This window comes from Strix aluco, chromosome 5 (assembly GCF_031877795.1).
Source record: "Strix aluco isolate bStrAlu1 chromosome 5, bStrAlu1.hap1, whole genome shotgun sequence".
In the NCBI taxonomy this organism is placed as follows: domain Eukaryota; kingdom Metazoa; phylum Chordata; class Aves; order Strigiformes; family Strigidae; genus Strix; species Strix aluco.
The window spans coordinates 14,403,656-14,427,782 of NC_133935.1; the positions used below are offsets into that span (position 1 = coordinate 14,403,656).

Consider the following 24,127-nt stretch of genomic DNA (forward strand, 5'->3'; position numbering starts at 1 on the left):
ACACACACATATCTCCATAATCTACATGTACATGCATGCATACGGACATGCTTCATAATTACCTGCACAGAGGTAAGATGTATACCTGCAATGATGCCTTAATTTGATTTTATAAGCAATAGAGATAACCTTTGACTATATAGGCACTGGTACATGATGAGTACATACAGAACAATGCTCTGAGGCTACACACACCCTTACATAGATCCAGAAGATGTCTTTGCTGCTTCAACATCAGGTCAGGATAGCATCTCTTTTGTGCCCTACCTCTTTACCACTGGTAGATCAAGTCTCCCCAGATTCATGCAAAACTTATCCATAGATCTCAAAGCACTTTATAAAGATGGCTAGGTAGTATTTCAACTCACAGATGTGTAGAAAATATGCCTAAACTCATGCAGTGAGACTAAAGTCTTTAACCACGTGCAACTAATCATGCCATCCTTCATGCAACAACCCTAATTGATATCTGGTCCTGAAATCCCCTTTAGTTTTATTCTGTGTTGCATCCTCTTAAACCTGAGGTAGTCTTAAATCTGTGGTCACCTTTCCTGACTGCCAAACAAAAGAAGTGAATTTAGTCACTCCGTAGGCAGGAGGAGACTCAATTCAGGAAGACAGCCGCTAGAGGTCAGGCAGGAGGTAATTCATGGCCACAAAGAGACGGGAGATTTTTTTTTTTCCAAGAGAGCTGTTAGCAAGAGAAGTGAGTGACCAGAGTGACACTTACATAGGAAGATTTAAATATTCGCTACTTTTCACGTCAGAAAGCAAAGCTGTGCTCTTAAAAACTGATATATTCAAGGCTGATCACATGCACTGGTATGAAGGTAATGGTGAGGAAATAGTTTTATTAGATAGAAAACAGGTGTGCAGTTAAATATGGACATTCTATATAAATAGAAGTTGGTCACAATAAACATCTCACTCAGAAAGTGTTCAAATCTACCCAAAGTTTACTTGTTTACCAGATCTTCTGTTGCCACCTGAAGCAGTTTTCCCACATTGCTTTGATTATACAAAGGTGTGTGTGGGGAGGGGAATATGAAGTAGAAAAACACTAAAATATTCTATTTTTTTTAACTGAATGAGAAATGTAGTCCCAGCCTTGGAATACATGCAGAATATCATACTGAAATATTCAAAGTAGTTTAGCAGCTACTTCCCTGAATCACCCACTCAGTTGTCACTGTTTTGTTGAGCTCCTCAGGAATATATATTCCTTCAGTGGAAATAGCCGAGTTAAGCTCATGGGTTCACAGATGAGCACTTCTTGCCACCAAATCAGTAGCACTGCTCAGTGGGAGAGCGGATCTGCAGCTGCCAGAGCCTCCTTTGCCTCACAGGCTTTTCTTGTCTACAGAAGTGCTACTTCAGATGAAAATGCCTCTCCCCTCCAATATAGATGCTCATATTCCATTGCAGCCTATATAGGACTATAAGCTCAAAGGTTAGGTAGCAATTTGTACTGCACAGAGTATGTTTTAGAGACCTTCCTCAATCAATCATGTTTCTTTTTCCCATGTACCACTTCATTACCTAGTGCACTCATCATCCTGCCTGGTTTGCATCTGAGTGCTCTAATGACACTTCTATATTTCTTGGAAGCTCATTTTCTTGGAAGTATTTAAATTCCATCAACACTGACATTAAGGTAGGCTCAGTTATCCAAAAAAAGGCTACAGTGGTTTTGGTTTCCTTACTCACTTGCAAATAGCTGTTTTATCAGATACTATACCCAGAGTGAACAGGAGAAATGATTGAAAATTTGGTAACATTTACTAAGCTTCACATCTAACTATCTCCTACATTACTAGTTCGGCATAGATCTGTAACTCTGTACTTAGAGACACCTGTCTCTGATAGCTCTGGCAAAACCAGTGCATCTGCCAGAAATATCATTTTACTCAGGTTAGCCAAAATCTGTATAGGTACCTGCCATCTCTGGTTTGTGAGGTAGTTGTATTAAGTATGTAAGTCCTTAGTGGTATTAGCCAAAATGAGATACAAAAAGTTTAGACCTACTTGCCACAATATGATAGGAAATAAAAAAGGAAAGACGTGTGTAATATGTGTTATTAGTTAAAAGAGAATTTCGTAATATTTGTTGATTTCTGATAAACCTTTTCCTCCTGCAACAGTTGACGTAATCTTTAACAGATACTAAAAAATAAGTCCTACAACTTCTATGCAGATGCTTCAATGTCAGAACTGGCCTCACACAAAGCAGGAAAGACTGGGAACCCTTCTGTTCTGGATTTGTAACTGAACAGATAAAAAAAATAATGTCTAATTGCTACCTGTAATGGTGCAAACTTGTTTCTGCAACTGTGGCTCATACTGACTTGGTTATTTATAGTAGGAGAGATCTACCTCCAATCACTATGAATATGGACTACAGAAGTAAACTGAAAGGTGGTACAAAAGTCTGTTCTGGTTCCTATGTCCCTACACATTTTATATATGTGACATTGTTTTAGTAAGACATATAAGCATAAACAAATACCTATGTATCCTTCAGTTTCCTTAGATTCTTCCAAAAAAATAAAAACAGAGGGCCAAGCACTCATCAGTTTCCATGGAGAGGAACAAGGAAATATAAAGACACAGGAAAATTCACTGTTTGTCTCTTGGTTTTATTTCCACCTCTACTGCAAAGTCCTGAATTTCACGTCACATAGCAGTTAGAAATTGGAGAGTAACACCTGGTGGATGAAGAGAGAAATAAATGTCACAGCTCTGTGCATAGGACAGTACAAGCTTTATTATTAACATGTACACAGTGTAATCTGCAATTGCCTTTCAAATGGGAATTGTGAGAAAACATTCTAAATACTCAATAAGGTGCTATTAGTGATTCTGAGAGTTAACAAAGACCAAAAACAGGGGACAGATATGGAATGAGGCATACACAGTATGCGGTCAGTATGTGTTAATTTATCCAGAGGGGCTGTATTGACACGCTGCTTCTATGCTCCATCCCCTCTGGCAGAAACAGAGTGTGTATCTTCACAAGAACAGTGACAGAGCTCCTCAGCATATTGACTGAATGGAGCAAAGAATGGGTAACAAGTGGCTATGCAAACTCATGGTGGATGTGCACAAAGCTTTATAAATAGCTCTAGCTACGGAAATATTCTGGGCATAGGACTCTCCCTCTCCTTTTCTGTATTATTTGAGACTTTATAATCTCACGAGTCTGCTAAGAAATTGATCAAAGGTGTTCGTTAGCACATGCACAGTTAATTAAAAGTACAGATAAACTGTAAGTGGCAGAATCAGGAGGGCCTATGAAACACAGCCTTTTCCATTATCGAGGGTAATGCAGACACTTTGGGAGGCACTGGAGAGCACGGTGCAGAGGCACCTGAGCTGATGCCACTGCTCCAGCAAAGTATCTGCTAGGATGAGAATGAGCAGTACAGATGTTTTTGTGTAAAGGGTATACAGGTAATGGAAGAGTTAGTCTGTGAACAGTAATGATGGCTGTATACTATGTCACTGTATCTATCATCACAAACATTAGGAGCTCTGTTTCTGAGGCGTGACATATACAGGACATAAGCAATCTGACAGAATACACTGAGCATTACCTAGCTATCCTGTTGAGACTATTGTAAGGCTGCTGCAGTATTTACACACACAATGTTGTAATAATGCATGTCACAGGTAAGCCAGGGCCTTCAGTGACTGCACTATTTAGGTGAAATATATAATTTTAAGCTGTTTAAAGTTAGGATGTCATTTGTTCCTCCCACCACCTGCTAAAACCATGGAGAATACAGCAAAAACATACCTTGGGAGGATGGAAAGGGCAGCATTGCAACACACCACCACTCCACACTGTACTGTACAGGAGAGCCTCACCAAATTGAGAGTAAATGTTTCATAATCCATACAATCTATATAACAAGAAGAGAAATACTCCCACTCAAGGAAGCTATTACCTTTTGCAAAAGGAGGAGAACCTAGCCCAAACTGTTATATAAATAGATTATGGTAAGAGCATTACCACAGTTCTGCCTCTGTCGATAGTCAATTTATTAAATAGCAAATGTACAAGAGAAAGAGAAAAATACAGAAAGAAAGAAAGAAATCAATAATGAAAAAGACAAAGCTAAAAAAAAAACAGTTGTTGCTTCAAACTAAGGAAAAGGTTGCTGATTAAAACTGAACACCAAGTCACATGGGTATCTGAAAAACACTGAAAAGAGATCTCAAGCACAGCATTTTCAGTTGATATATCCTGTCCATATTTTTACAAGAAAGATGCAACTGGAGACGTGATTGCAATATAAATGATGTAAGAATGTGGATAATTATTGTGAAAGAACATTTTTGTTAATGTAGAAAACCAAACTTTTTTAGTACTGTACCAGAAACAAGTATATGTAGTGCAACTAAGGCCTTTCTTACATCTGTTTCCAAACATATTTTTTTACACAGTCTGCAAAAGCATTCCATTTTTGTGAAGAAATCTATCTTTCAACAATGTATCCTAACTCTTTTTTTTTTTTAAATTCATCTCCAAAGTCAAGTAATAACAGTCATAACTGATTCCTTACACTAATCTATCCTGCATCTCGGCATATGATTGCCAGGAACAACCCCATTAACCATATATTTATAATATTTTTTCACTGATTTAGCATCCTTCTTCTGAGATTCTCAAGGCTCTTTGCAATTGTAGAAAATTATTGGATTATGGATAGGAAAATGAAGGCACAGGTAATGATGGTTTGGGCAATAGTGTCTCCCTTTGGCACTGTGACTTGTTACTATTATTGCTTGTTGTTTATTAAATATCACTAGCGAACAATGCAAACCCCCAAAAAATAAGGAAATTATTGTCCTTGCCCTTATATTTCTAATCAGACACTTGGTTTATCAAACAAATTAGAATATATGAAATATTCATCAAAGTATTTAAATCAACACAAACATACATAACTGAATGAGTTTTGCTATATTATATTGAAGGTCTTTTGTTTATTTGCTGATGCTTACAGGACAACCAGTGTACCTGCAAACAACCTACATAAAGCCAGGATAATACTGGTCTGAAATGGTACATCTCAGGGTGCAACCACCGGTCTTGATTTTATTATGGTACTGAATGGAATATTAACATACATGTTTCATCGTGTTTTCAAATGTTCAAACACTAAATTCCCTATATATAATCTGTATTATTAATTTGGACGTTCTAAACTTGAAAACTGTGGTTTTAATTAAAGATTTATTCCATACTACGTAATCACAACCTATGTACTTTCTAGAACAATGATAGCTTACAGTAAACACACAGACTATATACACTATAAAATCTGTGTACAATACTCAGGCAGTTGCATTTGCTTCTATTGCTTACAGCTAGATCCATAAATACTGTTCCATAAAACACTCAAAGAGCAGAAATACAGCATATTTCAGCTTTTTTATGTGGGTGATATAAATGCTCGTGTTTAAGTTTCATTTTTGTAAATTGGGATGCTGAAGTAAGGTGGTTCATTTTGTGATTGGGTTGAAAGTGGAGGGTTTCAGACAGTGCTTAAGGACAAAAAAAAATGATGAGACTGTTCCAAAACGAACAAGATTAGGAAGCCAGCAGTCACTGTCTCTCCTGACTGCAAACTCTTGCCACCATGAAAAAAGGGGGTCCCAGGAAATTTTGAGCTTAGTAAGAGCAAGGAAACCCTAACACATGCTGAAGTACACAGTCCATGAGTGAAAAACTGCAGATCTAACAAGCAAAAGCTCCAGAGGCAGCTTTCTCTCTGTGTAGAAACTCAAAGGGTTCAGCAGCATCTTTTTTCAGACAGAGCTGTTTCCTACTAAAAGAAGACATATGACTATTCTCTGAATAAAAAACTGCAAGATTGCACACAACTGTCTGCTATCTCAAAGCACTGATCTGAATGGAAATGCAAATGGCAGCAAAGAAAGGTTTAAGTATAAAATGCTTTATTCTGGCTTATCTTGAAACTTTTAAACATTTTTTGTTTGTTCTACTTCTGGTATTACCCAACCTCTCCAGTTGTTCATTCACCCAACATATAAGTTACACCAATTTACACTCACTTTTCAAACTGTAACTTTCACACAGACACCTTGTCTGAATTAGGGTAAAAATGCATGAATAGATGTCATTTTTTTCTCAATGGCTGTCATTTCTACAAAAGGCAGAATTTTGCCATCTGCAATTCTTCCCTATAAAGCTGGGCAGTTTCAGTTTTCTATCTTTTTCTAAAGTCCTGGAATTTCACACACAGTATTATAATTTAAAATTACCTCTACGCAGCTGAGCAAGTTCAATAATAACTTATTTTCATTTAACTAGAAAATCACATTGGTATCACTTTTAGTAGTCAGTTGTTTATTGCTTTAACAATGAGTATTGTGATGTTGCTTATGTTTCTCTTTGTTAGTATCAGTCCCTAATGCTCCCAACTCTCATTTGCTTACTAGCAAAAGATTTCACCTTTGTCAGCACCGCAAAGCCCATACTGTTGTGAAAAAGCAAACTGCAACCTATTCAGACTCTTGCACTATCAGCAAAGCTTTGGGCTAAGTTCTCCCGATTGTGATGCTCAGCTATACTGAACAGTCCCTTGCTTTGGAACAGAGACTGCTGTTGTCACTCACACCAGCATGAGCTCACCGGTGTTTAACCCTTCACTGCAACAGTTCGCTTGAAGGCAATTCCAGACTTCAAAGGAATAATCAGTAATGACTGATTGATCCTTTCTAGTCATCACTTGTGAGGCTGGATGGAGTACTGCTTCCAGTTTTGGGCTCCCCAGAGTAAAAAAGACATTGACATATTGCAGTGAGTCCATCGGAAGATGACCAAGACAATAAGCTGACTTAAGCACATGACAGATGATAAAAAGCTGAAAGAAACTGGCTTGTTCAGCACTGAGATGACAAGGTTAAGGTGGGGGGAGGGAGATCTTACTGCTGCCTTCAACTACCTCATGAGAATATAGAGAGAAGACAGAGCGAAACTCTTCTTGAACAGGTAGGTATAGGATAAGAAGTAACAAATATAAGCTTACAACAGGGAAACTTTGATTAGATACAAGGATTTGTTTGTTTGTTTTGTGAAAGCAGTCAAACATCAGAACAAGTTGCCAGGAAATATTGTGGTTTCATCACACATTGAGATATTCAGAACTTGACTGGAAAAGGCCCTGAGAAACCTCATCTAAGTTAGCACTGCTTTGAGCAGGGATTAGATCACATGAACTCCAGAGGTTTCTTCCAACCTAAATTATTCTGTGTTTCTATAACTGTATGATCTTAATTTAGAGAAATAACTGAGATTATCAAAAGATAATTTCTTGAACTTCCATTTCCTATGAACTTCTCCTGAAAAGAGAAATAAGGTTATAGAAAAAAAGGTATCTTCTCTTGCGTGAAGACAGTAATAATGACTTATACCCATACTCCTGTAAATACAAGAGAAGGTACAGTACTTAAATGTGAAATAAACAAAGAAAACTATAAAAAACTACTGGCATCTATAAACCCTCTCTATATATATATTTACTTTTCAAATATTTACACAGATTTTCTAAAGGTTAAGAAGAAATTTATTTGCAGCAACATCAGCAAATGCTAAACTATTTCACCGAACATTCACACAGCTAAAGAAAGAACTCAGGGAGATGAGATACTGTACTCATATCTTGTACAATAACGTTTGAGATGCATGCACCAAAACCCAAAACTTCTTTGGCTAAGATGAAGTAAAACTGTTGCTGGATTCAAAAAGTAAGGGGAAGATATCAGCGTTTCTTCTCTGGTAATCTCCACAGCAGCCAAACTGCATCAAATAGGATAAATATGACCAACTAATAAACAGAAAGCCAATCGATTGTCCAATTTTCACCTGTCATTCCCATATCTCTTGTGTCAGTTCCATAATTTTATCTAGGCTGATATCTGTTAACTTTATTATTTTCTCCTCAATAGAAAGTCTTCTATATAATGATATTTTATATTACTGCTTGGCTATTGTTGCTGAACTAAGAGCTGTTATGTATGAATTGTTTGGCATTACAGGAAAGGAATATAGTAAATATGAGATTAAACACGCATTTTTAAATAAAACCTGCAAGGGCACAAGGATGTGTTCAAGTCTCCTTCATGGGTTTTTATGTTGTTTGTTTTTTTTTAATTTGGATCGCTAAATTCATTGCATTGTCTTGTATTCTAGACTATTTGTGTACTGCATTTATGATTTATACAAGCATATGCATTACATAATAGTAACACTGTATAACTGAATACAACAATGAATTACGATTTATTTGTTGAAACAGATGAATGCAAAACTATAATTATATGAAAAAGTATGTGGGCAAATATATGAAGATATATGCAAAAAAAAATTATGTTTATATTCTGTAAATGAGATTCGCTTAGAGAAGGGAAGCTCTAGGCAGCAGAGTGGGATGAGTCTATAGGACAGTTGAGCAGTTATGTAGGCCTACAAAACAGGGTTTAACCAGTAAGTAGATAGATGAATTTCATCTCAACGGGAATAACTAGGCTAGAGAAGGCACAGTTCGATCTAGCAGTCTTCCTACACTTTAACTCATTATCACTCCCTGTCTCCTCCAGCCATTCAAATGTCAGGGCAATGCACCTCATGCTTCTCAAATTTTCTGGGGGACACAGAATAGAAATAACCAGGTTTTAATCAGAAAATGAAGCACAGATTTGTAGAGAACATACAAAGATATGCTATACTGACTGGGATAATGTTTGTTCTGGCTTGTAATACATTTGGCTTGTATCTCTATCAAAACACAAATGGCACTTTGTTTAGGTGTCTCCTTTATACTATAACTCTTCTGGAGCATGATTTGCACGTTGTGTTGAAACTTCTGATGATGAGACTAAATACTCTTTTGAAGTGGGGAATGTCACCAGGTGAAGGCTTATATCTGAGAAGCCAGCATAAACTCTGTGGTTAACAATTAGGACTCTCTCTCAATGATGAACTAATTCTCCAAACAGTGAAACTGCAGATGGCCTAGAGCTTTGGCTAGTATGGTTAAAGGCAGTACAAAGAGGAGACCTTTTCCACAGATGAAAAGTGATTCTACTACTTCTTAGAAGACAGACAAGGTAAGCAGAGAGACGTGTAAAGGCCGTTCCTAGCTTGATTATAATCAAACCCAGGTCTCACAGACTTTCTATGTTTAGTACTGCATTTCTTTTCAAATATCTGTAACTTTATAGAGCTTTCAAGAGAAAAAAAATCCATTGCAGAAATTCCTTTGCTAATGTTTATATGCACTACATTTCTTTCACATCTTTTGTCTGATTAATATGTCTAAAAACCAAAGTTCTTACCTGCAAACAGACTTCCAGGAGTTGGAACTAAGCTTGAAAAAAGTAGAAGGAAAAGAAAGAGGGCTAAGGCAGTGCAGGCAGCTCTTAAGGCATGTATGACAGCATCCCAGTTAGAAAATGGTATCAGGTATGGGTTTTTATTTCTGGATGCATGCTTGAGAGACACAGTATTAGCCACTAAGCAGACAAAAGACATTTAGAATTTGGGCCTAAAGCTAACCGATGAGTGTACCTCTAGAAAAAGCATGTATCATGTAGAAGAGGAGAAATGTCCCAACTAAACCATGTACTTTAGGTAACAGAACTTGTAGAGAAAGAGGGAAGTGTGAAAGTTTTTCTGCTTCAGTGATGAGATATGAGTAAGGATAACATAGGCAAATTGTTGGTAAAATCAAAAGATTGGATTCACAGGCCGGTGAGTACAAATATGGCAACATACGTGTCCAGCAACATTTTAAAAAATTGGTCACAACTTGGCTCCTTGATGCATATTCAAATATCTAAGTAAGTAAGTAAGTACCCAGAATTTAAAATATGTTTTCACCAGACTTATTAACTCAGGATTATTTAGTCTCCCTAAAAAAGGAAGAAATTGGATTTAGTTTATTTAAAAAATCCAAACTTGCTTATCATTTCTGCAGACTGAAAATTAAGCACTGAAAAATTCATACTTATGCATGTCCTGGGAGCATTTACAAAACAATGCAAGGGCACTTGACAGTTTGACTTTCACAGTTTTCTGTCTTCTGTAATGACATTAGGAAAAGGAACAAGTACAAAATCATGTGTTCCAAAACTTCTGAGTTTATAAGTGAAATCAGTAATTAATCCAGATTGGAAGGTTATGGATTTTTATCTCCTTAGAGGTAACATTCTAGCTATTTCAATTAAATACCATTTAATCCCTGACAAAAATCTGCAAAGCCCTACATATTTAACATTTCTGTGGTTCAGAAATACAAAGAAAGCACAGAAGAATCATGAGCTGTATGGCACCACAACCCCCCCTTACAAGTTTTCTTTGGCTGTATGGTGGCGTGCCCCCTCCTTCTCCTTAATAAGAGCATTGCTGTCCTTAAACAGTGTCTGCACATTTCATAGTGTTGCCAGACTGGATACAGTCACAGCAGAGCAGCTCTAACTCCAAGGTGTTCAGGCTGCTGCTTGCCGGAGGGGGTTAGAAGAGCGGCTGCCTGTTAGCAGCCAGGCATGATTCACACAACAGGCTGCATGTTCCACACGCAAAACATGTGGTTTCGAAAAACAGATGCAGCCACCGAATGCCAGCATATTAATTAATTATCACATACTTCCTTTTATGTCTCCCCGCTCATGTTTTGGAAGCATTATGATAGTTATTCACAGCATGTTCAGTGCCTCGGGTTTTGTAGAACAGCTATTTAGACACTTAGTTCCCTCAGTGGGAACAGATACTTAAACAGGGAGTTCCTCCGCCGGGCTGGAGGCAGGACCCAGCGGCCCGCTGCCCCCCCTACCCCGGTGACCAAAGCGGCCTGCTGCGCCCCCACCGCGCCGCAGCGTCCCGGGCAGAGACGCAGCGCCCCACGCGCATCTTCCGCAGGGTCCCGGCCGCCGGGTGAGGTAAGCGTGAGGCTGCGTTTCACAGCGCTGGCCTCCCAGCCCGCGGCAGGCTCAGCGGCCCCGCCGGCGAGCGGCCCAGATGGCCGGGGGGGGCCCCGCGCAGGCCGCGGCACCATGGCAACCCCCGCGCAACCGGGGGCGGGGCCGCCGGCGGGGCGAGGCCGCGGGCACTCAGGGCGCATGCGCTGTCGTCCCTTTCCCCCTCTCCCCCCCCCCCCCGCGGTATCTCCGGGAGCGTGGGGACGCTTCAGAGGGCGCATGCGCAGAGGGGCCTCGGCGGCAGCCTACGGGCGACGCATGCGCCCCATGGTCCCGTTCCCCGCCCCCCCCCCCCCCTCGCGTGGGTGTCCCGGTGGGTGGGCAGGGGAGCGCGGGGGAGGGGAGACGGGTGGGAACCGGAAGCGGAAGCGCCGCGCGCAAGTAAAACCGCTTTTCCCCTCAGCGGGTCCGTGCTGCCGCTCTGCCCGCGGGCCCGGCCTTGCTCTGTCGCGCCCAGCCCCGACCGCGCCGGCCCGCGGCCCCGCCCCACCGCCCGCCGGCAGGCAGGCAGCGAGCGGCCGCCAGCCGGGGGAGGGGCTCCTGCCCTCCACGCCGCCGCCCTCGCTCCGTGGAGGCGCTGCCGGCCCCTCGCCGCCTCGCCCGCCCGCGTCTCTGCTAGGCGGCCGCGATGTCCGACAAGGAGTTCATGTGGGCCCTCAAAAATGGAGACTTGGATGAGGTGAAGGACTATGTGGCCAAGGTAAGGAGGCGGCGTCGAGGGCCTGGGGTGGGCGAGGCGGCGCTGTGGGCTGAGGAGGCCGGAGTTGTGTGCAGAGCCCCCGCCGCAGGGCCGGGGGTCGGCCGGGTGGGGCTGGGCCGGTGGTGCTGGCAGGAACCGCGACCTGCCCGGGGACCGGCTCTTTGTGAACTTCCCGCGGTGGCGGGGGTCCGGGCGGCAGGACTCACTTCCCCTCCTCTGCCTCGAGGCCCGCTCGGTTCCCGGGCTTCCTCCTCCTCCTCTCACCCGCCGCCCTGCTCCCCTCCGGCCCCCCGGCCGACCCTCGTGCCTCCTGGGGAAGTTATTCTATGTCGGTACGTGAAACTTTCTGGACTGACAGCCAATAACCTAGCCCTGCCTCGCTGATCTTATGTGTATATGCATATGTGTGGCCTCGGTTTGCTGTATCCTTCTTCTCTGTGCCTCAGGGCTCATCCTTAACAGGGTGATGCTAAGCTGCCGGGTGTGTTGAGGCTTAATTCATTAACCTTCTGTGAAGTGTTGTGATAATAAGCGATAGAACAAGAGGTAATGGCCTCAAGTTGGGCCAGGGAAGATTTAGACTAGATATTAGGAAGCATTTTTTTCCAGAACGGGTTGTTAGGCGTTGGAATGGGCTGCCCAGGGCAGTGGTGGAGTTCCCATCCCTGGAGGTGTTTAAGAGTCGGGTTGACATAGCGCTGAGGGATATGGTGTAGTTGGGAACTGTTAATGTTGGGTTGATGGTTGGACTGGATGATCTTCACGGTCTTTTCCAACCTAGACAATTCTGTGCTTCTGTGATATCTAGTTAGGGTGAGTGCTATGGGAAGAGTAGAAACCTGTGTGATGGGGTGAAAAGGCTTCAGGTACCTTGTAGTATTTGGAGGCTGGATTCTGTCCTCGTTTACCTTCAGTTGTCAAATGAGGTTTGTGGGAAAAGTGCATGTACTTCAGTGAATCCTTAGTATTCAGGAATATTGTCTAGAAACTGTTACATCAGAGCAGAAGTTTCTATGTAATTTAGCTATGATTAATTAAGATATCTGAACAAGTTAATGATTGCCTTTGGGGGCTTGACACATGCTGATATGTCTTGCTGTGGTGACAAGTTCTTCCTACTCCAGTTGTCAACTTTGTTGAAAATTACCCAAACCTGTAGTGCTCTTGGCAGAAAGAAACGTGTGCAAGTACTTCCAACTGCTTTAGTACAAAGTCCAACAGCTGAGCTTGAATAGTCTTCTCTGACAGGTTCAGCTAAGCTACTGGACTTAGCATCAAAGTGGCTGTGCACTCACATGCTTTGCTCTGTAAAGTGCTAGATGTAATAACTGGGAATAATATAATTATCCCCCTTCAGCTGTTTGTTAAGGGTCATGTACCTATGTCTACGTAGTAAAGTTGGATACTACATTGATGTGTCTTATTTCTTCTCGGCTTTGGGGGACTCCAGGGTGTTTCAGCAGCACATTTGGATTCTTGCTACAGCTTTTACAGGAATTCCATATGTATCTAGAGAATTCACTGCACACTAGTGGTTAATGGATCCATGTGTATCTATTGCTGAAGCAAAAACTTTGTCAGTAACCATCTCGAGTCAGTTTGTATCTATCTACAAGATCACTGCAGTACTAATTACAAAGCCTTTTTTATATTCCCGCTCTTCCTGAGTGGTGCTGCAACACATGCAGCAAATGGATTTATGTGATCACTCTTCATCCGCTTCAGTGTAAAGTCAAATACTTAGTTCCATCTGCTACTGAAAGAGGCTTGATGATGCTATAGTAAAGAGGCTGAAGGGCATCATCTAACTGCATTAATGATGTAGAAATCCTTAAAAGAGATACTGTCTGTGGTTAGGTGATTACAGTAAGAGAGGCCTACAGTCTTTGAACAATCTTACATTTCAGAACTGCTTCTGATGTAGAAGGTGAATAAACTATGGGAATTTTCTGCTTATTTGTGACCTACCTAATCTTGGTCATTCTTTTTCCCCACTTGCAAATATGCTTTCTATCATCAGCTGTTAAGCATCCTACTTGCCAGTAACGCAAGAAGTCTAATGTTTTCTTTTCAGTCCATTATGGTTTTTTGACAGATTGTGGGCCAGTAAACTCTTAGCATGGTTTCCTGTGGAAACAAAGGTTATATGAGCAAGTTTTGACTGACCCTCTTCCTTCTTAATGTTTTTTTAATTTTTTGGCTAATTTTTGGTAAGTTTTACAGGGGTATAGGTAGATACTGGTAGGTTTTGTGAAACTAAATGAAGTAGAGGGAGGTACCTTCAGGGAAGAAAAGAGTACAAGTTCTCTGCACAGCAGGAAACGTGCATTGAGGAGGGACAAGAGAACTCTATAAATTCTCTGACAGTAGGAGAAGCCTCAGTTGGAGCATCACATTCTTGGTTCCTAAAATAATGAAACGTGAGGGCAAATCATGCTTTGATAGTTACAGTTCTCAGAAAAGTATCTTTTCCATGCTGCGTGTTCTCTTTTGACTGTCTTCCTTATCAGTTATATGGCTTCTGCTCCCTGCTGCTTTCTTGTTCTAAGTATGATTTAGTGTTCAGGAATTTTACTTATATAAACTTCGCAGTAGTAGAAATTTCCTCTCCCTGTAATGTGGGAGGCAATCTTATTTACAGTCTGCATCTTCATAAAATTATTTCTTGTCTGTCTTCCTGAAACTTTTGATTTCCAACTTCTCATTTGTTTTGTTTCTTGTTCTAGCCTTGTTTCCCCATTAGCTGACTGGAAACAATACAACTTTTAACTATAATCTTGCAGTTTTGCTGCCAATTAAAACATGAAAGTTTGCTGATTTTGTTTCGTGTCTGAATGGCAGGGCTTGAAATGCTAACTAGATGACCCTGGGCACTTTAAAAATAATTATATAAAGTAAGGCTATAAGAGTTGAACTCTGATAATCAGTCATGGCTTTTTTTCACTTGTGAGTAATAAGCTGTGGAGGTTCTGCCTTTGGAGTCATTAGTGTCTCTTTTTTTTTTCCATCTCATATTTGGTTAGTAGGTACAAAGAGGAAAGTAGCCTAATGGCTTTCAGACTTTGATTCAGAGAGCAAGTGAAACAAAGTATAATGTGCACACCTTTCTTTTCAATGACATGGTTTATCTGCTTTAAGTAGAGGAAGTTTCTGCCACCTCAACAGTTCTTGGACAAAGAAAGAGTACAGAAGGAAGAGTCTCCATTTGCATTTTATGTATTTCTATGTAAAGAGATCTTGCATTCTCCTAAAGATACTTTCTTCAGAAAGAATCTTTCACAGAAGCAGTAGTTCTGAGAGGAGGCAATGAAACAGACAAATGCCAAATGGTGTAGTACTTTGTTGCTTAGCAAAAGCTCACTGCCAGCATGTGCATTTGGAAGACATTGTTGGCTTTTATTTGATAAAAATGTGAAAGATTATTTGTATTGTTTGAGTAGTCCTTTAAGACATTTCTTTTTTGTAAGAAACATCTTATTAGTCTCCATTTCTCAACTTGCAATTGTGTCAACTTTTTCATTATGGTAAATGTTAATTTCCGTGGAAGTACTGTAGTTAGTGTGTAAGTATTGTGTCATCTATTTTTATGATGACTAGATTAAAAAGTAGCTTTTACTGTTTGCTTTCTTTGATGTCTTCCGTTTGAATATAGCCAGCATATGTTGGCTTCAGAGGTGTTTTTGCAGGAATTGAAGGGATTGAAGGAATTCTGCACTCTTCCCACGTACATCCACTCAAATTTTTAAAATTCCCCAAGAAAGCAGAAGCTTTCATGGGAACAGATGAATCAAATGTGCAGTTAAATGGGTGAGGCGGACCCACGCAGATTAGAGCAATTTGCTTCCCTCGAGGGGGGGAGCAGGGGCTTAAAAAGTACTAGTTAGAGCAAGGTATATTAAGCCTGCAGAACTTCTTATCGTGAATTGTGTTTGCTCTCTTTCCTTTTCTTTATCCTCCTTCCCCAGTGGAATGAGATAAGCTGTACAGTTGCTTAAAGAGACTTCTCTATCAACATATACATGTAATGTTTTCAATCAGCAGTAGATTTCCTAGGCTAAGTATAATTCCTGTCCAGTCACTAGGCACAAAGTTTTTGGCAAGATAAACTTGAATTTGTAAGGAAGAGGTTACAATAAATGTTTTTTCTAAAATAATCTCCCATAGTTTAACTGAGAATTCCTCACTTCATGAGCTGCTGTAATCCCCTACAGTGTTCCTTCCTAAACGTACCAGTGCTTACAGTAATCAACCTACCTAATACTATAAGAAGATAGGACAGTCAACCAAACTGGAAGTGCCAGATTTTTACTGCTAAGAGGACTGGGAGTTTGAAGTGATGGTAGGCTGTAAACCAAATGTGTTTAGAAAGTATGAATATGCTATGCTTGCCTAGTAGGCATTTCTGGAGTGGAGTCTTGTTTTTTAAATAACAAACCAAACAAAACCAAATCCCTAGAGGACCCTCAATAACTCAGCTAGAAAACAGGAACTACCAGTGCCTTATTCACAAAACTGTGATACTACAAACAGTCTTGCAGTTCTTTGGGATATAATGATGTTGAATACATGTCTTGAGAAATGCGGGGAAATTTGACTACTACAAAACTAACTGGAGGGATTAAAACAAACACATTGTTCAGAAATACCTTTTTGAAATAGAGGTGGCAGTCAGGGGTATAGTTAAGGTCTGTGTTATGAAAGAAGAGGCTTAAATATGTCTGCAAGAAGAATTAGAGTGGAGAAATAAATAGCTTTTAACCGTTGAGGAGTAACCTTTTTTGAGTGTCCATTGAAATGACTTCTACTCCTTCAGGAACAAACTAAATGAAAATGAACACTGAAATGGTTGTTATATATGGGTGGATTACTTGAGTTACAGATTAACCATAACATAGATACATTGAAATTCACCTTGTCTCGCTATGTCCAATGCTGAAGTGTACTTCATTATTATGGCTACTTAGATACCTGGATTGCCTCTGCTTTAGAAACTGTTTTCTTGCTCTTGAGTGATAGGGAGCTTGAAAGTCTTACTGAATTACTGTGCAGTGTAAGTATACCTCAGTAGTTTGTCCAGGAGCATATCAGGACTAGCGCTGACCTGGGAGCTGCCAGACTGAGTTTATCCTTTGTGGAGCCTCTTGGATATCTCTGTATTGTAACTCCTCAGTGTTATGCCAATACTTGTACTATGTGGGTTTTCCTTTATCTGGAGTATTCTAGGCCTTCTGTTATTTTCCTGTTAATTACTGTTGAGTGTGATAGAGTGTGATTCCTAAAGGTATACTTTTGTTTTACTGCTTAGTTTTACTTAAACTTGGTGTTCAATTTACATTTTGTGAATTTGACCATGATGACCTAAACCCTTCTTTTATGAAACAAGACAGTTGCTTGCTACTGTAAGGTTAGCAGGTTCCATATTCATGGTAGAGTTACTCTTAACTGAAATGCCATGAATGTACTAGAAAAACGTTCAGAATAACACAGAGCGGCAGCTACTTTTTAGTAGTGGGTACAATAAGATATATGAGGTTGATGAGAAACACCTTTTCAGGATGGCTAATTTCCCCAGTCTGATCCAAAAGGGTCTGAGGACATGTGGCAAAGAATTGCTCATAAATATTAATATTTTGTGCATCAGTTAAGTAGTTTATATAAACAGCATGGAGTAATAAACTCACCTGAAACCTGGTACTGTGGTGGAATGTATGACTCGCGACTGAATGAACATCCCAGAATTCTCAAATCTGTCCTTTTTCTGAAGGTACAGATATAACTGATTCTGAAGCCATTTTCGTCTGAAATGTAAATGGAGTTCTTAAGACTAATCACGAATCTGGAACTGCAAAATGTACTAGTATCTTTCTGAGATGTTGATGTCAGGCCTGTGGTCATTTTGTTCATTCAGTTGGCTTCTGTGATCTGAAACTCTTGGTGGCTTTAAGAGATTGTCTAAGTATGTGACTCATATTTGACTTTTTTATGCTTAAATAAAAAATAAAGTACTTGTTTCTGTTTGGGTTGTTCTTATTATGCTAATTTGTCTTGTCTCTAATTGGTGTTTGCTGCAAAAAATGAGTGTGATCAAAATCAGATCCTAATAAGACTTGAATTTAAATTTTTGCTGCTGGAAGTTTTACTAACGTAGTCCATTGCCTAAACTGAAAGTGAATTTTCTCTGCTGTGAATATATCCTATTTTGTTGAGTTTGTGGTCTTTTCCATATACATTACTAAATACAACAGTACGAAGTTAGGAATAGGTTATGAATAACAAGCAGAGAATTCAGTGGTGTGAGGAAAATACTTCTAGTACTACTCCTTTTTCTTCCTACCCTCCCTTATTCTAACCTTAGTTTTCCCTCTTTTATCAGTTTTTGTCTTACTAAATCCTTGTTTTTCAAACCTAACTCGTCTTCCAATTCAGTTAGTTAATTTTGATTTCAACGGGAGGGCATACAGAAGATGAGCTAAGCTTTCTAGAAGTCCAAGAGAACACTTCTGCCTCCATTTGGAATAATATGTAGAAGGTTGTGTTAGCTGTGAAGGTTATGCTTTGAATGTTGATTTGGGTACTGTGGAATTGGTGAGTCATGCAGGCCACATAAGTAAAAATACTGAATGAATGGATCTTGCAGCAGTGTCAAAATGCGTAAAAAAGGAATCTCCTGGACAGTTCACAATAAACCAAACAACATCTATATGCTTAGCTGTTAAGATATCAGGACTTGAAGGTGAAATATTCTATCCCAAGTTTAAGCAGAACATAGTGGACTCAGAAATGCAGGATTATCAAGTCCAAGAATTTTTATGAGACTGAAAGGCAATTTAAAAGGTATAGAAGAAAGGTAGGTAGAGAAAACTTAGGAACAGGAAGCCAGAGGATGTATAAAATGGCATTGCTTAAGCCACATGTTCATTTTTTATATGCATCCCGAGCCGAGTGTTCTTAGCAGGTTTTTTTTATGGCTTTCTGTTTATGCTTGTTTGAACTTATGTATGTTCACACTTTTGTCTGGATGCATAAAGTTACTTATTTGTACCTAACTAGCACATTTCTGAAGCTGAAGGTTTGTATTAAGTTATTCTTAATTTTTCTTCCTGCCATCCTCAGCAAAAGCTCCACCTTGAATGTTGTATTTACCAGCCAATACAATTCTATGGAAAGAGGCAGTTTTCATTTGTGTAGACAGATCTCCTATTACTAGGCCAAAAGCATTAGCTGGAATTAATAAGTGCCCGTAACTGACCAGTCAGTTATACAACAACTGTTTTTCTTACACGTTGCAGTTTCAGCAGTTTTGAACTATTAGATGTTTTACTGATTTAGCTCGTTATGAGGAGGGGTAGGTACAAATTAGCACTGCTCATATTAAAAAGAGTGAAATCTTTATTGGATGCTGGATATACTATTGGTTCTTTTTACTGCAAATTGATGCTAAAGCCTATGTTGATTGTGACCATCAATGGCAAACACATGCCAGAGATGGGGAGGGAAACAATAGTTTTCTTTAAATGTTTCAGGGACTAGTATCTGTGTTGCTGTCTTATGCAGTGAAGATCTGTAGCTCTCTGACTTGGAAAGCAATCGGTATTAATAAGTCCTATTGAACAAGCTACAGTTCTTGTCTTAATTCTCAGTTTCGCTGGAATGTACTTGTGTGTGTGTGTTGGGGTTTTTTCAGTGTGTTTTTTTTTTTTTTAAATAAAGGACAGCAAATAACTTGATGTTATTGTGAAAGCAGTTGCAATTCTGGTGAGGGAGAGTAGGAAGGGGAAGAGATATGTTCTTGTAAACTCATAATGCATAGGCACATGTATATGGCTTTGAAGAAGTTTGGAGGAGTTGGGTTTTGGTGCTTTTTAGCATTTTGACAGTTTTTATGGTCTTTAGTCTTTTGCATGCAGTGTAATTCTGTAGTTCAGTAGAGCTACATAATATGCCCAGGGTTATTGCATTTCTCCAAAGAAAGAATTTTTGTAACCTTCTTGCTGCAACAAGAATTAGAGTATGGTCTAGATTTTTGTCTTTGCTTATATATTTTGCTGCCTTCCTCACTGGTTACAGGCCAAAAGGGAAATGGTGAAATCATTTTACTTAGCCTTAAGCTACACTTTGAAAATCAAATAGAGTAATTGCATGCACCGGCTAATAAGCTGAACAGACCAAAACATCACTAGAAAGGTATTCTGGAGATTTGCCTGTCATACTTCCAGCCAAAGTTCAAAGAATATTCTAAAATGTATCTAATTATGGAGTCAGTTTATAAAACAGGATTGCGTGCTCAAAGTTTCTTATGAGCAAAGATCAGGTCTTGATAATTATTGTTGAATGACTGATACGTACTTTCCCCAAACTCCAGTAATTTATGAACTTGCTTTTTAACACACTTGTGGCCTATAAATTAGTGATTAGCTTCAAGGAGGAAAGATGAGCTGGAAGGCCATGTGAGACAAAAGATAGAAGAGCTCTCCATAGAACAGTTACCATCAGCATATCTCTTCTAAACTGATTTGTCAGTGATGGTATGATTGCAAATACCATAGGCAATAAATATTTAAAAATTATTTCTATGGTTGTTCAAAAACACTTCCAGTACTTGATTCAGGTAATGCAATGAGGAGGAGGAAGTTTCAAGTCCTTACATCAAAAAAAAAAAAAAAAAGGGGTCAGGACAGTTCCTGTGAGGTGAGATCTGCATTTCTATGTATGCCCCATATAAAGAATTTCATAGGATCCTTTGTATTCAAGTGAGGCGTTTGGGAGAATCCTTATTTCTTGGATTGCTGACATCTCAATCACTTCAATAATAGTATTCTGTGTTCCTTGGCTATAGGGATGGATATTTAGCATGGTTTAAAAAGCTTGAATTTGGCCCATAATGAAGTATTAATTATCTGTTACTTAAATTTATCTTGGAGATAGTAACTCAGAAGAAAATACTTTTAATTTCAAAGTATGTTCCTTTAATTATAGTATAATACAAAATTCAGTCTTTAGTTCTGTTCTTGTGACAAGTTAGTAGACTGTATTTGCGAAAGCATTTTCAGCAGTAATTGCTGGTGAAATCTGGAGAAAATAGCTTAACTTTTGTAGATGGATTATTTAAATTATAAAAGTGCAATATCAATATTGGTAAGTTTTAATGGAAGTATTACAGTGAAGCTGAATAAGTGTATATAATGGCTTTACAGAGCCATTTTGTGGATGTTAATGCGTATGGCTTCTTACATATATGCTGCTTAGAAAGCAGCATTTATTTTATGGATTTAAAAACAGCTTTTCTGATTAAGTTTTTTACTTCTATGTTTTGTTTCTGCATGATTCCAATCAACTGCTTCAGCATGTCAACAAAACTCTGTTAAGGCACAAAACTTCTAGAACTCATTAATACTGCTTTTGATATTTCATATCTTGTTATGCATATGCTGAAGAAAATGTAAACTCAATGTGCACAGGAAAATAATGCCTGTTAATCTTATATGAAAATTTATTTTGAAGCTAAGCTTCATTGCTTTGGGTTTGACAGAACACTTGATCTTGCCTTGGACATATCCTTTGTTTAGAATCTAGAGGCGTAAGTCATGCTTATGTTGCTAAGCCCCAATTATAACATTTAAATTCAGTATTTTTTGAACTATAGCAGTAATTTTTGGAAGATATTTTCTGTTTATCCTCTCATATCTTTATGCTGGAGTACAACCTTAACTTTGAGAACTCATATTTATTACTGTGTGGGGTTTTTTATTATTGTTAGTTTTTAGGTCATGCATAGAAGTCAAAATATCAGGCTGGCATCTGTTGAAACTGAAACCCAATAGCTGGTGCCTACTGTTCTAGGAAGGAAAACAGTCACTTCCTGTGCATTCTTTAGACAACATGTGCTGAGGATTTTAATACAGATGTTGATATTGGAGCTCTTACAGTACCTGAAAGTGCTTTAATTCAGAGCTAGCAACTAAGTGCAGATTGGATGATAGTGGCTTTTATTCTTTGCTCAGCTGGTTAACTTTTGGAGCAATGATCTAATGATGGAAATAGCCTGAATCCTATTACTAAAGCTTTGGATTGCTTTAGCCTTGAACTTAATATTTTACTGTAATACAAACTTAGTGACACCGAGGAAGTGAAGCATGGTGCAGTGTATTTTTATCTGTCCAAACTTGCTTTCAGAATTCCATGACTAGATGATATGACATGTTAAGCTTGAGTTTGTATGAAACTACATGAACAGGTGTTTTGTAGATTTTTCTGATTTGATAGTGTTATCTGTTGTCAGTCTGCTGATGGTAGAGTACTGAATTACTGAGACCTCATCTGATTTCTGGTTTAAGTATGGTTGATGTCTGCTGTTTCGCCATTATCTGGCACTTACGTGGGCTGGAATACTTTATGATTGGTATACCCTTAGAGTGGGTATCACCTGAATCAGATCAAAATGCAGCAGTGTTAAAACATGGAGTCTGGCCAATCATTTCTGGAGGAAAAACCCTTTTAGGCCAGCTCAGTGTTGCCTGTGAAAATGGACACTGTGCTGTGTTGAATGAATGCAGTACTTAACACGTCTTTAGAGTGAGCCATTAGTTTTATGTCAAGGTATACAGTCATTAGATCTGGCTGTGATTCCTTAAGAATTAGTGGTTAAATGGTTTTGGTTTTGTGTATTGTCTGGTAGATAAGCCCTGGTGCTATAACTAAAGCATTTTAACTTTCATTCCAAATTCTAACAATTCTTCTAAGCAGAGGTAGCTTAGAAAGTGTGTTTGATCATTGGCTGTTTCAGTTCATGATCTAGAATATTTAGCACACTAACATTCATCAATTAAAGTAGTACTCTGGACAGAGTCTCTTGTTAGAATTAATAATACTTTGCAACAGTTTATTCTGTCAGAACTAGTTGCTGCCATTACTGTGAGCTGTTGCCTAACAAAACTTTTAAATAAGAATTTGTAAGAGCTATGAGAAGCTACAAAACTGGTCCCTTCATTCCTGTTTCATCACTTGCTAATGCAAATAGTGAGTGGTTTCCACTATTTCTCACTCAAGTCTTAGATTAAGGATTTGGTCAGAGGAGGGGGAAGAGCAACAGTTTTCAATAATGCATGTATTTGACACATCTCTGAAGCTGGGATTGTAGCGCAAGTTTCTAGAAGCTGTAGCTAGGAAACAGGTTCATTACTGTTCTACAGAACAGCTCATGTGTCAGGTTTGTTTGTCTCTAAAAATGCTGATACAACAACTGAAGCACAGATGGCTCAGTATTTCAGTTTATTTAGCAGTTGTTTCTGGAATCGTATTCTTTTGACTCTGACAAAGCACTTCAGATTGCATTTGATTATGGTGGATAAGCTAGATACTTGTTTACCACTAACAAAACCTGAAAAGTATGCTTGTTAAGTACCTTTTTTGTTGGCTTAAACCAAACTAAGTGTAGGAGTGCTTATAAAAGCTTTTCAGAGTACTCTAAATACCATATCAGGGCAGGCAAAATCCAGCATCAGGTTCATAATTCATTTTCTTAACTTGTGTAGACCAAGTATTGTTACCATTAGCAGTTGAGGCTTCTATCGAAGTAGAGATTTGTGAAGTAGATACACATTTTAAACGTACATGGATATCTACATCTGTCTGCTGTGGTTGTAGAACTTGCTGTAAAATGCCAACTGGAGACACACACAGTATCATCAGAACAGATACCTCTTTTTGATAAACCAGTGAGGGTCTTTGAGTGGAAATGTTGTGCTGAAATTCTTTGAGTAGCCTTTTTCCAGCTTTTTAAATACTGAAGCTTAGATGGATATGGCAAGCAAAATTAATAGCAAAGACTAGATGTGGATCCAGAACAGCAATGAAAACTTGCCCTTGATGTCTGCAGCCTCTCCCACAGAGATTTAACTTTATGTACTCAAGAAATGTCCTTCTCAACATCTGTGAACTTGATTTTGCTTTTTAATCATCACCTACAGGATTTCTTGTGGATGATTTTGCTATTTCTGTTTGTTTCAGTAACATGCGATAAGAGGAAGGTGTAAAGATGACTTGTGCCAAATATTCCCCAAAACATTCAGGGAAAATTCCTTGTTGCTCCAGGTTTTGAAATTTAGAGGATGAGGAGTAAAAAAAATGGGCAGTGTCAAAAAGGTGTTATTAAATATCTCTTACCATGAACACAGAAATAATCTGTAGAAAGGCTTAGCTAATGCAATTGCTCTAGGCTGTTAAACAAAAGCCAAAGAACGTCTGAAGTTCTCTAAGTGGAAAGTAGTTATCCTTTACAATAAATCTAGGTCATTAGTTTCTGTTCAGTTGTCCACAGACAACTGTGATCCACTCGGGCTGCAGTTGGAAAACTACTGGAATGGTTAGAATTTGCTGAACCACTGAGCAGCAGCAGCAGTAGTCTCTCTGTGGCAGATTGAA

The 24,127-nt window shown here is 39.2% G+C and overlaps 1 protein-coding gene across 2 annotated transcripts in view; it reads left to right on the forward strand.

The window, feature by feature from the left end:
* Positions 1-11,344: 11,344 nt before the first annotated feature.
* MTPN (myotrophin) overlaps positions 11,345-24,127 on the forward strand; it is a 41,801-nt gene continuing 29,018 nt past the window's right edge. For both annotated transcript variants that reach the window (XR_012623460.1, XM_074826034.1), the window contains exon 1: positions 11,345-11,707. Coding sequence is in view for 1 of the 2 variants with exons in the window: in XM_074826034.1 (XP_074682135.1) it covers positions 11,636-11,707 (72 nt within the window). In the remaining variant the exon portion in view is untranslated. The remainder of the gene's footprint in view (positions 11,708-24,127) is intronic.